Source organism: Cynocephalus volans, chromosome 8 (assembly GCF_027409185.1).
Source record: "Cynocephalus volans isolate mCynVol1 chromosome 8, mCynVol1.pri, whole genome shotgun sequence".
Classification (NCBI taxonomy): domain Eukaryota; kingdom Metazoa; phylum Chordata; class Mammalia; order Dermoptera; family Cynocephalidae; genus Cynocephalus; species Cynocephalus volans.
Window position 1 is genome coordinate 1111970 of NC_084467.1, and position 13028 is coordinate 1124997.

Here is a 13028-nt window from a genome sequence, read left to right on the forward strand (position 1 = left end):
CGTCGCGGCCCCTGAGCCACCACTCAACCTCCACCCTCTCCAGGCACGAGCGTGGGTCCCAGGCCCCATTTCTTGCCGTCGGCCACTCCTCTGTGGGCGGCACCTTGAGATTCGAAAGCTGGTGTCTGACCACTCAGAAACGGGTAGGTTACTAGGTTACGGCCTGAACCGGAGGACGGCCCGATGGGACGGGGTTCATCCTGCGTCCGCGCGGACGGGTGCTGCCGCCCAGTCCCTGCACCTCTCTGATGTGGGTTCCAAGATGTAAGGAGAAATGAAAACTTCAAACAACCTGCCTCATTTGGCTGTTCGAGCGGCACTGGCCGCTTGGGATGGACCCCCAGGGGCGCGTGGAGGCTTCTGGTGGGCGGCCCCCACCTCCCGCTTGGTCTCAGACCCACGGCCTGCGCTTCTGGCACTTTTCAGCTTAAGTAGAATTTTTCTGACTTTGGCTATTTTCTTCTAGATGTTGTGTTTTAAGGAAAAAGCATTTAGCGTTTAAATACAAAGCATATTGAAATGCCAAGTTTCTTCCCGTTTAATTTTGTGACCTGAGTGCGTGCAAAAACCTGATCTGGTAGAGGCGCTGCCCGGCATTGACCTGGCTTCTCTCGGGTTGTTTTTCCCAGTTGGAGAAGAAGCAGGCCCTCCCTCCGTTTCAGCCGCAGATAACGGACGACTACGGTCTGGACAACTTCGACACGCAGTTCACCAGCGAGCCCGTGCAGCTGACCCCAGACGACGAGTAAGTGCTGCGGGTGGGCCACGGCCAGCACGGGGACACCCCGTCCCTCCAGCAAGTGTGGCGCCACTCTTCCCCGTCCCCTTCTGTTGCTGCAGGGACGTCATTAAGAGAATCGACCAGTCTGAGTTCGAAGGCTTCGAGTACATCAACCCATTACTGCTGTCCACCGAGGAGTCTGTGTGAGGCGTGTGCGTCCCTGTCGTGGACACACCTGTGAATGACCCCTTCACTTTATCCTTAACCACAGCATCTGCATGCCAGGCTGGCACGAGGCTCCGAGCGGCCGGGGAGGGACGCTTGCCGCTGAGGCCGCGCAGGGAAACGTCCGGCGGGTGCTTCTTGGAGCAGGACAGTGTCTCGCATCCAGGCCCCAACGGGCCACTTCGTGCTGGAGGAATCTGCTGCTTGTGCCTGCGTCACGGAGGACCCGCCGTGACCTGTCCCGGGCGAGACACACCCACTGTCGAAGGTGCCCATGTTCCGCAGAAACAGAACTCAGTGCACTGACCTGCTCTGCCAGGAAAGTTAGCGTGTAATGTCCCGAGGAATAAAATGTACCGGTGATGTCGAGGTCTCCCTTGATGCCTTTGTTCCGCGAGTGGCACCTGCCGACGTCTCCAGCGCAGCTCGCGTGAGGAGCGGTGCTCCCGAGCAGGCGGGATGCAGGCTGGGGGAAGGGAGCTTAAGTGCCTACAGGATGCACCGCAATGAAGAATTTTTACAAATTTGGAACATTTTCTAAATCCCGGTAAGTCCCTGTTGTTAATATTTAACAGGTGTTTTCACAGAGAGCCGTAGCTACCGCCGTGGTCCACGGCTCAAGTGACACCCTCGCCAGACTGGCCGCACTGGCCCTGGCCAGCTCCTCGGACGGTGGTGAGGAAAATCGGATGATGGGATTCTAAAACGTTGCTCACCAGAGCACCAGTAGACCAAAAAAAGGGAAAAGAAAAGTGACAACTAATGTGCACAAAATATATTTCTGAAAACACTGAGCGGTGCCTCCATGATGTCTTGTGTTATGTATCAGGTTTTTGGAAAATATTTTTACCAGTAGTGCAATACGCAGAATTAGGACATTCAAAAAGCTACGTGTACGAAGGACCCTAGCCTTAAACAGTCACCCAGACCCCCACGCTGCAACCTCCTGGTGAGGCACACCTCCTGCTTCCGGTCACTCACCTGTCGCTCAGTCACCCTCCTCCTCAGGTGAAGGGACAGCTGGATCAAGCCGAGCCTAAGTTTTACTAGAAAGAGGTCAATCATTGGGGTTTTTTAAAGTCCTTATCACGCCAGGTATGGCACAGCCATCTCTTAAGCCCCTCCACCACCCGGGCCATGTGTGGGAGAGGGGGCCGCACTGCATAGTGACCGAGGGCCCCTCGTCCGCCTGAGCCAGGCCTGGTGTGTGCGCGTGGGCCATCGCCATGCACCCCTCTCGGCCGGGTGTGGAAACCCCGCACCTCCATGGCAGGCGGTGGGAGGCAGAGTCTGACGCTGGGGCCACTTCACTCCACTGCAAGGCCGCTGGCGTCAGGGGGAGATTACGGTGACAGGAACCAGCACCATAAGGCCGATGCCCCAGCACAGCCCCTCCTCCCACACTCAGGCCTCTCAGGGCGACCACGTCTGGCGCTGATCACGACACCAGATTCACACCCGGGCCCTGAGGTGCTAGGACGAGAGTGCCCAGTACTCCACGCTGTGCCCGCTGCCCGGGGCTGCCCAAGGGGGTGCAGGTTTCTGGACACCCTGCCGCTCTGCGGCTGGGGCATCTGGGTGGCTCGGTAGCTTTTATCAAGCATGGAGACATCTGAACCAGCACTCCCAACTTTATTTATTTATTTATTTATTTATTTATTTATTTATTTATTTATTTATTTATTGTCCTTTTTTGTGACTGGCACTCAGCCAGTGAGCGAACCGGCCATCCCTATATAGGATCCGAACCCGTGGCACGAGCGCTGTTGCGCTCCCAGCGCCGCACTCTCCCGAGTGAGCCACGGGCTCGGCCCTCAACTTTAACCAGTAAGACCTGCCTCCAAAGACTGACATTAGCGACGGCAGAGTCCGCGAGCCGACTGCTGTGTCTCACAAAGGTGTCCCAGCCTGGCATGGGGGCGAGCAGGCAGCCGGAGCCCTGGCTGCCGAGGGAGGGAGCAGACCCCTGTGTGTGTCAGGAAAGGGTTCACCAGCAGGCCACCTTCTGAGCGCCCCTTCCTCCTGACCGGGTCATTTGCTGCCTTGGACAGTGACGACTTCTTTGCTCAAACAGCACAGGGGCCCTTGATTTGTTAAGATTTTAGGCATTTATTTAAATATTGTCGTGTTGCCAAGTGGCTTGCTGGTTACCCGTGTAGTTGCTCGTATAGAAAATGTAACCTGTGCTCTTCGGAAGGGAGACTTTTATTACAGCATCTGTTTTATAAATTAAAGTGAAGACGTTCTGCGGTGTGGTGTGAAAAAACCCTGACGTTCACAGACAGCTCTGGTCACGGCAGTGTGTCCTTTGGAGATGGCTCATGGAAACTCCAGTGACTTAGCCATTGTGAAGTGGTAAACGCGTCCCTGTGGTTTTGTACAATGAGTGAGCGGAGCCCGTCGCCACTGGGTTCATCCGTGGATGACACTCTCAACCCGCAACGGCCAAGGCCATTCATGGTCTTGCACATCGATTAAAGACTTGAATGAAGTGCTTATATTGTTGGGGTTTTTTTTCATTAAAAGTAGATGTTTGCAGGAAGCAAAGGGTTTTGAAGCCATTTTCTTAAATAGACTTAATTTTTTAGTGCAGTTTCAGGTTCACAGCAAAATCAAGCAGAAGGTAGAGATGTCCCATGCCCCCCGGCCCCATAGTGTCTCACCAGAGGTACACCTGTCCCTGGGGTGAGCCTACATGGATACATCATCCCCACAGCAGGCACCGGCTTGGCTCGGAGCCGCGCGTGCTGTGGGTTTGTGCGGGTGAAGGGCAGGTGGCCCTGTGCCCGAGCCCCTGCGCCCACCGCCCGCCCCGCGGCCGTCTTGCACACTACAGTCCCGCCTCTCCGGACATGGGAGTGGCACCCCCAGCGCCAGCCGCCTCGGACGGGCGCCTTCCACTGCCGAACACACACTCCACGTTGCTCTGTGTCTTCTTGTGGCTTATTGGAAGCCGTTTGGAAAGGAAAATAGATTTCTGGGTGTCACTCTTGGTTTTCACGGCATGCCCGTCCTGTCCCCAGGCCAGCCACTCGGCCGCCGTGGACCGGGTGCCAGGCGTGGCGGCACCAGGCCCGGCCACTCCAAATCCGGCGCTGAGCAGCACTAGAAGGAAAATGACCTAAAAGATGTGCTCCCGCCCCGTTTCCACCCCCCATCAGCCTGGACACCATTTGCGACAGGCGTGTCCTGGCGGACTGGCCCACCCACAGCTGATGTCCCTCTCCTTAAATTCCCTGTGTAAGGAGAAGCTGCTTCAAAACCCCTGCCAGTCAGCAATGGGGTCCCGGAGCCCCAAACAAGGTGTCTTAGCCCTAGCGGCCGTGACAAAGCACCACCGCAGCCCGGGGCGCAGGCCGCAGACACTTGCCTCTGCCACTTCGGAGGTGACGGCCCACTTCCAGGTTGCTGATGGCCGCTTCCCTGCTGTGTCCTCACGTGGGAGGAAGACGGTGAGAGCTCTCTGGGTTGTCTTCCTACAAGGGCACTAATCCCAGTCACGAGCCATGAGCGCTCCCAAAGGCCCCTCCCGATGCCATCGGCTTGGGGATTAGGACTTCAACACTGAGTCCACGACATACAGTGACAGTTTCTTTACCTCTGGTCATATTTGCAGCTGCAAAGGAATGCAAGTTCCTTTGGGGGTTGAAACACGCTGGGACCCCAGGGCCAGTCCAGCTGTCCACGGACCAGGCTGGCTGGCTGGGAACACCAAGTCCTGCATCATGAAGGAGTTTCAACGTACCTGCCTGGGACTGGGTCTGTTAATCTTCCGGTTTCGCTGCAGTGAATCAGCACCCTGCCCTTAAGTGTATGTCAAAAAAGAAAAAGGAATCCAACGTTTCGGTCTCAACACAGAGGGGCGGCACAAGCAGCTCCCACCGTCCTGCTTTATTGCATACATTTACGAGCAGAGGAGGAGGTTCCGGGGGGCAGCAGGGAGCAAGGCCTGGGCCCCTGCGCTGTCCAGTGGTGACTCAGCCTGGAAAAAGGCTGCTCTGGACCACCCGGCGGGTCACCACACCACGTCTTCCGTGCTTTCTGCCAAGCACTGAGCGAGGTGGCTGTCGATGTCTTGCTGGGCCAGCCTGCAAGGAAGAAGACACACAGTCACTTGGCCAACTCTGTGGAGTGCCGACCACAGGAAAGGCACCGCCTGGCCAGAGCACCCTTCCCGCACCTACACCCACCCATGGTGACACTGTAGGAGTCAGCAACTTTCCTAAAGAGCCACTGGAGGGGAGCCTGGATGTTCTCCGTAGTTGGTCAGAAACGAGAGACGGGTCCAGGACCAGGGGGCCGCAACCCACACTGGGAGCTACGGCACCATGTGGGCCACGCCAGCCATCCTCAGCTCTTCCAAACCGTTACTTGAGAATGCTTCCCTAGGCCAGAGGTTCTCAGCGTGGCCCAGGACGCGCCTTCTCAGTCCCACCAGACTCCTGCGTCTGGGGTGGGGGCTGTGTCTGAACGAGCCCCCCAGGGGATTCTGGTGCCCACGCAGCTTGAGAACGTGTTCATCGTGGAGCCTTCCTTTCTGAAAGCCGACATCAAAAGCCCACCTGCAGGGTGGCCAAGGGATGTCAGAGGCTCCCGGCCGGGTCTCAAGGAGGGGGCCGTTCCCCATGCCGCTGGCCTGCCCGTGGCAGAAGTCCCATCCCGTCAGATGGACAAACCCATCAGGTGCTTCTGTATCAATAAACGGCCAGGGCAGGCCAGACTCTCTTAGGAAAACCACACCACTCGCCACCCAAAGAGAAAAGGCACAGAGACAGGTGTCCCTGCTGGGCAGAGCTGCCCACGGTCCTCCACAAGAGGCAGAGGAACAGAAGCTGGCAGAGGTGCGTGGCTTGGGGCTGAGAATTTGTTTTCTTGACGCAGAGGGATGGAGCCCCCTGCAGAGAGAGATTCACTCATCTGAGCTTGGGGCCGCAGACCCGGGAAGCCCCATAGCCCCCCAAGCTGCTTGGGAGGGTGTGGCGCTGAGGTGGTGGCCGGCCAGGGCAGCAGGAAGAAACCCACCCAAGGCCTGCAATCAGTCCCCTGGGCAGGTGGGCAGCTCTGCCCAAGACATGGGCCCAGAACTTGCTGGAGGCCGTGTGGTTGGCATCCTGTCGGAGCAAGCGTCTCTCACACACAACTGCTGGGGGACATGCACCCACTGAGCGGCCGAGTCTACAGGGCTATAAGCAGTGATCCTGTGTCCACTTCTCAGCCACGCCATGTCTCAGCTCCCAGGCCTCCTGCCACCCTCCTTGTGCCAGCCCCGCTGTCCTGTCGGCACTGCTCTGCATCCTTCCTGTGGCTCCTGTAGCCTGTCTGTGTAGCCACCACAGCCCTTGAGTTCCCTTCCCCAGACTATGGCTGGAGGATCCCCATGTACACCTGTTGGAGCTGGTGCCAGCTCTGGTGACCTTCAGTGGCATTCTCAGCAGGTGCAGACCCCTATCAGTGCACTCTGAAGTCCCCGAGGCCACACAGCCCATCCTTGGGGCCGGCTCCCCTCCACATGTTTTCTCCAAGGCTGCCAGATGTTCTAAGATCAGACCCAAATCATCTTGTCCAGGGGTTTCCAGGCAGTGTCCCTCGGGTAGGGGGCCCTCTGGGATTCCTTCAGACCCTGCCGTGCAACGAAAGGGCTGGTTTTGGCCTGATCTGTTTTGCACGCTGAGCTGCCTCCCAGATGCATCCAAGCTTTGTGCTGTGGAGGGGCTGGTGTGGCTGCAGGACAGTGGGGGCTCAGCCCGAGACCATACAGTGGCTTCTGAAGGTGAACGGGGCCTCCGAGCTGCTGGCATCCCAACAAGCGCCCCGGGCCTCCCCGTGTCAAGGAGACAAATCGCAGGCTCTGGTCCTCGGCATAGTCATCAACCGGCCTCTCTTCCCAACCACGTATGTGGTCGACGGTATCGGAAAATACATGGTTTGTCAAATCCAGTATTTAACTGTCCTGTCACATCTACAAATAAAATGGTTCTCTGGATGGCAGAAGACGCTCAGGCTCTGAGATCTTGCTGCGTGGTCCCTGCAAACTCACCCTCTCCAGGGGCTCAGGTGGGCATCAGGGTCTTGCACAGCACTTCAATTTGGCATCCAGCTCTTACACCAGACCCTCCCACGGCCAGTGTGGCTCATTGCCCTGGGCCCCGCCCCGGCTGTGACAAATGTCCCTGCTGCATGGATCCCAGAGTACTCCTCTGAGGACATGGGACTCGTCTCCACCAGCCTGACGACATCACGGCCGCAGCCTCAGGGGAGAGAGTTCCGATGAGGGAGCACCCTCTCTCCTTTACAATCAAATGGAAGAACATGCTCGAAACATTCCAGGCAGGCTGAGACCTGGGCCTCACTACATGACACTGACTTTGGAAAAATCGAGGCACTTTGCCAACCTTTCATGCCACTGCTTAAAAAGCGCAAAACAGGAACTGTTCTCCTCTGAAACATCTTCAGGAGTCTCTTTCTAGGCTCCCTAGAAGTGCAGTCGGTTGGAAGATAAAAGGCCCCCCTAGGACGGGGAGGAGGGGCGGGGTGGCCCCGAAGGAATCTCTGGAGCTTCTGCCAAGAAAACGAATTTCCGTCCAGGGCTCCCAACAGGATCTTCTGCCCTGGGCTTCTTCTGACAGGCGAGAATCAAGAAGAGAGCGTTCACCGCTCCGGCAGACGGGCAAGCGCGTCAGCATTTGGAGCTTCCTGCGATCTCGAAGCTTCAGTGAGAGGTGTGTGCGAGGAGACGCTCCGCCTGGCGCGCTGTCGCAGGTTCTCCAGCACGCGGGAGGCTCGGCGTGACCAGGCCCGCGTGGGCAGCTGGCCCTGGCTGCGGTCATTGTACTGCCTGCACCACCAAGCCCCACTTACACCAGCTGTGGCTTCTCCTGCACCCACAGGACCCCACCTGGGCACAGCCGCCGCCTCGCCCAAACCCGCCCACCCTCCTCTCCTACCAACTTCCCCCAGCTGTCTGGGTACAGAGAGCAGATGGGTGGGGCGTTGCTGGGCTCACCCCCAACACCGGGCTCTTAAGGGCTTGTGTCCGATAAAATGTCACATTTTGGAGGAGCCTAATTGACTTGTCTGGGGATTTCATGTCTACAGGTGAACATGGTTAAACATCTTCCTGGACTAGTTTTTTTTTTTGGCTTTTTCGTGACCGGTACTCAGCCAGTGAGTGCACCGGCCATTCCTATATAGGATCCGAACCCGTGGCGGGAGCGTTGCTGCGCTCCCAGCGCCGCACTCTCCCGAGTGCGCCACGGGCTCGGCCCTTCCTGGACTAGTTTGATCGTTTCGTGTTTTTGTATTGATTTTCTTTTTGCTGTCATTAGCTGCTGGCTTTGGAATCCATTCCCTTCTCCCTCCGGGCTGTTTTGCTGCCACAAGACCAGGGATATAGGGCATGACTTAGGTACACAGTCTCCTGGCCACGTGAAATCTGAAACCTGCTGCCCGTCAACTAATGACATGTTGAAAACTGACCCCTTCATTCACGCTGTCCTGACCCCCACGCCCGTGTCCTTGGCTGTGTCTCCCAGCAAGAAGGCCTGAGCAGGAGGGTCAACAACTCATGGAACCCGGTGGCCCAGCAAGCCACGAGGCCCACACACTGGGCATTTGGGTTTAACTTCTTAGCAAAATTGGGTTCTGTCCCCCTTACTTAAAAAATACATATATTCGGTTTTAAAGGCGTTCGTTTTGAAAACCTACAACCCACCACCCAGAAAGTGTTTGTGTGGCCACTTAAACAGCAAATGGTGCAGGGACCCCCAGCCTGCCTTGGCATGGCAGGCCATCTCGGCCTCGGGTGCTGGACACCACCAGCTACCTGTTGTCAGGGCAGTCCAGGTTTAGAGCTCCCTGCCCTCCTCCTGTGGGTGTGCTGGCCCCAGATGGTGGAAAGCAGGTAGACCCCCAAACCTGTGATAGCAGGAGCCACCTGGACAATCGCATGGTCAGTGCACTCTGCCAGCTTTCAACATGTGAAATATGACTTTAAAAGGCCAAAGCTGAGCTTGGACACCCTCTTTGCCTTATACACACGGATGTGGTTTCCAAACAGGGCCGGGGTGGTGGGGCCTGGGCAGCCCAGGGGTGGGCACTCACCCAGGGGTGAACTCCTTCTGGCACATGGGGCAGCTCTGCAGGGCCGGTGCCCCCTCCTCAGAAGGCTGCTCCTTGGCACTGGGGGTCCCGCAGGGATCCAGCATGGGGAGTCCTTCCAGGGACCAGGCAGGGGACCCCGGGCACCCCTTGGCCCTGCAGAGTAGCCGGTAAGAGCTTCCCAGGGTGCCCGGGGCCGGTGGAAAAGGTGTCCAGGAAAAGGTCTTGGATCCGACGGTGAAGACCTCGGGGGGCGCCGCCGGCTCCTGGCCTCGTCCTGGCTCCTGCGAAGCAGGGGGTGTTAGGGTGGTGCCCAGCAGCACCCCGCTCCTGCCCGGCCTGAAGACCCACCCAGGCCACCCCAGGGGCCCCAGAGGACGCACCTGGCCAGGGAAGGCGGGCAGCGGCTCGTCGTCCAGGGTCAGATCCGCACCCACCAAGCGCAGCAGCGCGGCCCACGGGTGCTCACGCTCGCCGCCGCCCTCCTGGAGGAACCAGGGCCGGCCGGCGCCGGGAGACCTGGGGCGGCGTGAAGGGGACGAGAGGGGGCGAATGTCGGCGGGGCGGGAGCGCGCTCGGGGAGGGGCTCAGCGGGGCGGGAGCGCGCGGGGGGCGTCAGCGCGCTCGGGGTGTCGGCGGGAGCGTGCACGGGGGGGACAGCGGGGCGGGAGCGCGCTCGGGGGGGACAGCGGGGCGGGAGCGCGCGGGGGCGGGAGCGTGCTCGGGGGCGGCGGGAGCGCGCACGGGGTCGGCGGGGCGAGGGGCGCGCTCGGGGGGCGGCGGGAGCGCGCTCGGGGGGTCGGCGGGGCGGGAGCGCGCTCGGGGGCAGAGCGCGCCGGGCGGCCAGGGAGGCGGCGCGGGCGCGGCGCGCTGCGGGAAGCGGGTGGGAGCGTGAAGCGCTCGGCCGGGGTCGCCTGCGCCCCGTCCCGGAGGCCCCTCCAGCCGCGCCCCGCCTCACCCGGGCCCCGAGGGCGGCCTCCGGCGGCTCAGCCTCGGCCGCGGCCCCCGCGCCGCCTGCATCCGCCCGAGCGCGTCCGGCGGAAGTGGGGCCCCGACCCCGCCCGCCACCGCGGCGCCAGAACCCCGCCCACAGGGGGACCCGCCTCCCGCTTCGGGGACACCGTGTCAGGTGTCCTGACTCCAGCCCTTGGGGAAACTGAGGCCGGGGTTTCTTCCTCCTACGCAGAGGTGGACGGGGGTGGGGGAGCCGCATCTTCCAGCTGAGGGGGAGGGCGTTGGGACAGGCCCGAGTCCACTGTGTCGCCTCGTTGGTCCCCAGTGTCGGGCTCACCCGGCCCTGCTGCCCCCAGCTGCGCTGCACAGCCCCGTGCCTCGGTTTCCAGCTCTGTGGACGGGGCCGTCCTTCCCAGGAGGACTCCACGAGCAGGCAAAGCACCTAAAGCACTTAGGGTCGCCTTCGCCACATTTCCCTGCAGTTCCCTTAAATAAGAAAAAAGGAAAGCGACAGAGTGGACGTGACTAATCAGGGCCCAGGGGTCCTGCCTAGGAGAGGGGACGGGACTTTGGGGGCTGGGAAGAGGCTTCCCCGAAATCCCGTTTCCTGCCTGGGCCCCAGCGCTCTGCCAAGCCACTTCACAGTCCACCACTTGGTGGCAGCAGATGCCCAGGCACCCTCCTGCAGCTCTGGGCTGTGTCCAGTCCCCCAGGGCCCACCACCCCCACGCCCCTGCAGGCACGCTTGGTCCCTGGGGTGACCCCCACGTTCACTGGGACTGGGGTCTGCAAGGCACGGGTGGTAGCCAGCTCCTCTCCACGGACCCCCTCACCTCCCTTGCCCCAGCAGCTCCTGCACGACACCCCCCAACCATGGCCCCTTCCCCCCTCCCCCACCAAGCCCGGGGTCACGCACGCAACGCACGCACGTTCTTTCCAGCACTCTAGCACCGGCCAGACCCTGAGCCAAGGCCACTTGAGTGGCCCGCCATCCTACAAGGATGCCCAGGCAGATCAGAATGGGCTGCTGTGGGCAAGGTGGCCTGGGGGGACCTAGAGGAGGCAACCTGAGACTAGGCCTGCTCCAAGGTGAGGGAAGCCCAGGTGGGCGTCTCCAGGTCCCTGCAGTGTCAGCCCCGTGTCTGGCACATTGCAGGTGTCAGCTGACCAAGGACTCCCCAACGGCCTGTGTCTCGGGTTCCCTACACAACCCCAGCAGGCCCTGGCTTTGGCCTCGAAGCTTCAGGGCCTCTCCTGGGAATGTCACCATGCTTCTGCAAGGTGGCCTTGGGACTTCCAAGAGCACTGGCACCTGCCTTCCAAGGCAGGAGGAAGGCTCGCAAGGACTGGGGCGTTTGCTCGGCTCCCAGGGCCGTGCTGGGGAGCTGTGTCCTTGCCCCTTGCTCTCCTTCCCCCCTCTGCTGCCCCCCACCCACTTTCCTGTCCCCCAAATGGCCTCATGATCCTGTGCCAGCCCATCAGGCCAGAAGGTGCAATGCCAGCCTGCCACAGACTGGCCTATGGAGATGGGCTCCAAGTCCCTGGCCCTGCTCTTGCGCTGTGCTGTGTCTCCCCGGCAGGGCTTGGCAGCCCCTGGAGGGGAGACGGACGGTGCCCAGCAGGAACGTAGGAGGGACACCTGTGTGTGCAGCTGCTGCTCCTGAACAGGGGCTTTTCTGGATGGGAGGACCCAACCCCTCCCTGCACTGGGAACCCGAACACAGGAGCCTTCCTGGAGTCTTCAGCATCCTGGCCCTTCCCACCCCCACCCCCCCACACAAGTGTCCCAGCCACTTGGCCCAAGAGGGGCAGAGCGAGGTGGGAGCAGGGAGGAGTCTCAAGTGGCCAGGACCCAGGACGACCAGGCTGACCCGAAGGCTGACCCAGAAAGGCTGAGGGCTCCTTAGGGAGCTCTCACCACAGGTGCCCCGAGGCCAGGGAGGCGGGGCATGGAGGGTGGGGCACCCCACTCTCCTTGAGCCTTAGCCACCCCAGTGTGCCTCATTTACTCTCGGCCACCAGGGGAGAGGGGCCCGGACCCCAGGCTGGGCCTACACCAGCCGGCAGAACAGAAGGCCTGTGGGCCTGTGCTCTGGAGACACAGAGCCAGCAAAATGTGTAAAAGGCATCCTTCTGGGGGCTTCTCTCTGGTTTCACCTGCTGCTCAGGATTAATCCCCCTTCCTCCCCCATCACCATTGGAGAGGGTGGGTGTGGGGGGCCCCTGTAACCTACAGCCTGGGACGCTCACACAGAGAATGGCGCTGGGGTGACCCCTGCTCCAGGCACGAGGCAGGTGCCCACGCTTGTCAGGGAGCCTCCGCCCAAGTCCCTCCTGTGGGTGATTTCCCTGATGGCTGCCCGCCTGGCGTCTGCACAGGACTGTCCACTCTGAGCCCCCCAGGAAGGGGACACGGGAATGCAGGCACCTCCAACAAACCCACCGCGTCCCAGGTGTGCTGTGTTATCAGCAAGACATGGTCACGGTCACGGTCACGGTGGTGGAGGTTTAAAAGTTGAACTTGCTGAAAGGCCTTACTCTTTCCAAACCATCTGCTGAGGTGACAGAGCATTTAGCTTTATTGGAAAATAATTTCTGGTTGGGACGGATGCTTGCATTGCGGAAACCAGTTTTTTATGAGCCAAAATTGATGTTTACAAAAGAATATTTCAGCCTTTTGGAGGAGGCACACCTCGGGCGCAGGTGAAAGTGCTCAGGTGGCCGGGGTGTCAGAGCCCCTGCACCTGCAGGCTGGCCCAGCTGCGAGGCCACCTTACTGTCCTCGGTTTTGTCCACCATTAGATGTTTGTGGGTGACAAATCGGACCTGCTCCTCCCCCCAAGGACCCAGTTGCAGAAATGACGTGAGGTCTGCCAGCCAGCAGGTCGGGGTCCATCGTCTCCGATACCTTCCACTGCCAGGGAACAACCATCTCAGCAATGGCGTCCTTGGAGTGGTGTGAGTGGGTCCTCACTGCCACAGGGGCACGGTTTGTCTCTGTCAGCACTGATCCCCTGGGGTCCCTGCAGGG

The 13028-nt window shown here is 60.3% G+C and overlaps 2 protein-coding genes across 3 annotated transcripts in view; one reads left to right on the forward strand and one right to left on the reverse strand.

Moving 5' to 3' along the window:
- PRKCZ (protein kinase C zeta) overlaps positions 1-928 on the forward strand; it is a 117788-nt gene extending 116860 nt beyond the window's left edge. The window contains exons 17-18 of the mRNA XM_063104833.1: positions 630-745; positions 841-928. Coding sequence (XP_062960903.1) covers positions 630-745; positions 841-928 — 204 coding nt within the window. The remainder of the gene's footprint in view (positions 1-629; positions 746-840) is intronic.
- A 3859-nt stretch (positions 929-4787) lies between these two features.
- Positions 4788-10074, reverse strand: FAAP20 (FA core complex associated protein 20). Of its 2 annotated transcripts, none has more exons than XM_063106605.1 (4): positions 10002-10074; positions 9427-9562; positions 9047-9320; positions 4788-5034 (listed from the first exon to the last, which is right to left on the reverse strand). In XM_063106605.1, exons 1-4 carry the CDS (start codon positions 10061-10063, stop codon positions 4838-4840), a joined length of 669 nt encoding a protein of 222 aa, XP_062962675.1. In that variant the 5' UTR covers positions 10064-10074; the 3' UTR covers positions 4788-4837. The 2 variants fall into 2 exon arrangements, with proteins under 2 accessions (XP_062962675.1, XP_062962676.1); XM_063106606.1 differs by having other exon boundaries at positions 9047-9327.
- Between the last annotated feature and the right edge of the window lie 2954 nt (positions 10075-13028).

Bases quoted from the DNA above. Each gene is read 5' to 3' on its own strand.
- FAAP20 (XM_063106605.1), bottom strand. From the start codon at position 10,063: ATGCAGGCGGCGCGGGGGCCGCGGCCGAGGCTGAGCCGCCGGAGGCCG. The intron at 9,321-9,426 runs GTGCGTCCTCTG...CGCAGGAGCCAG, and splicing joins TGCCCGCCTTCCCTGGCCAG to GACGAGGCCAGGAGCCGGCG. The intron at 5,035-9,046 runs GTGAGTGCCCAC...TCTTCCTTGCAG, and splicing joins CAGAAGGAGTTCACCCCTGG to GCTGGCCCAGCAAGACATCG.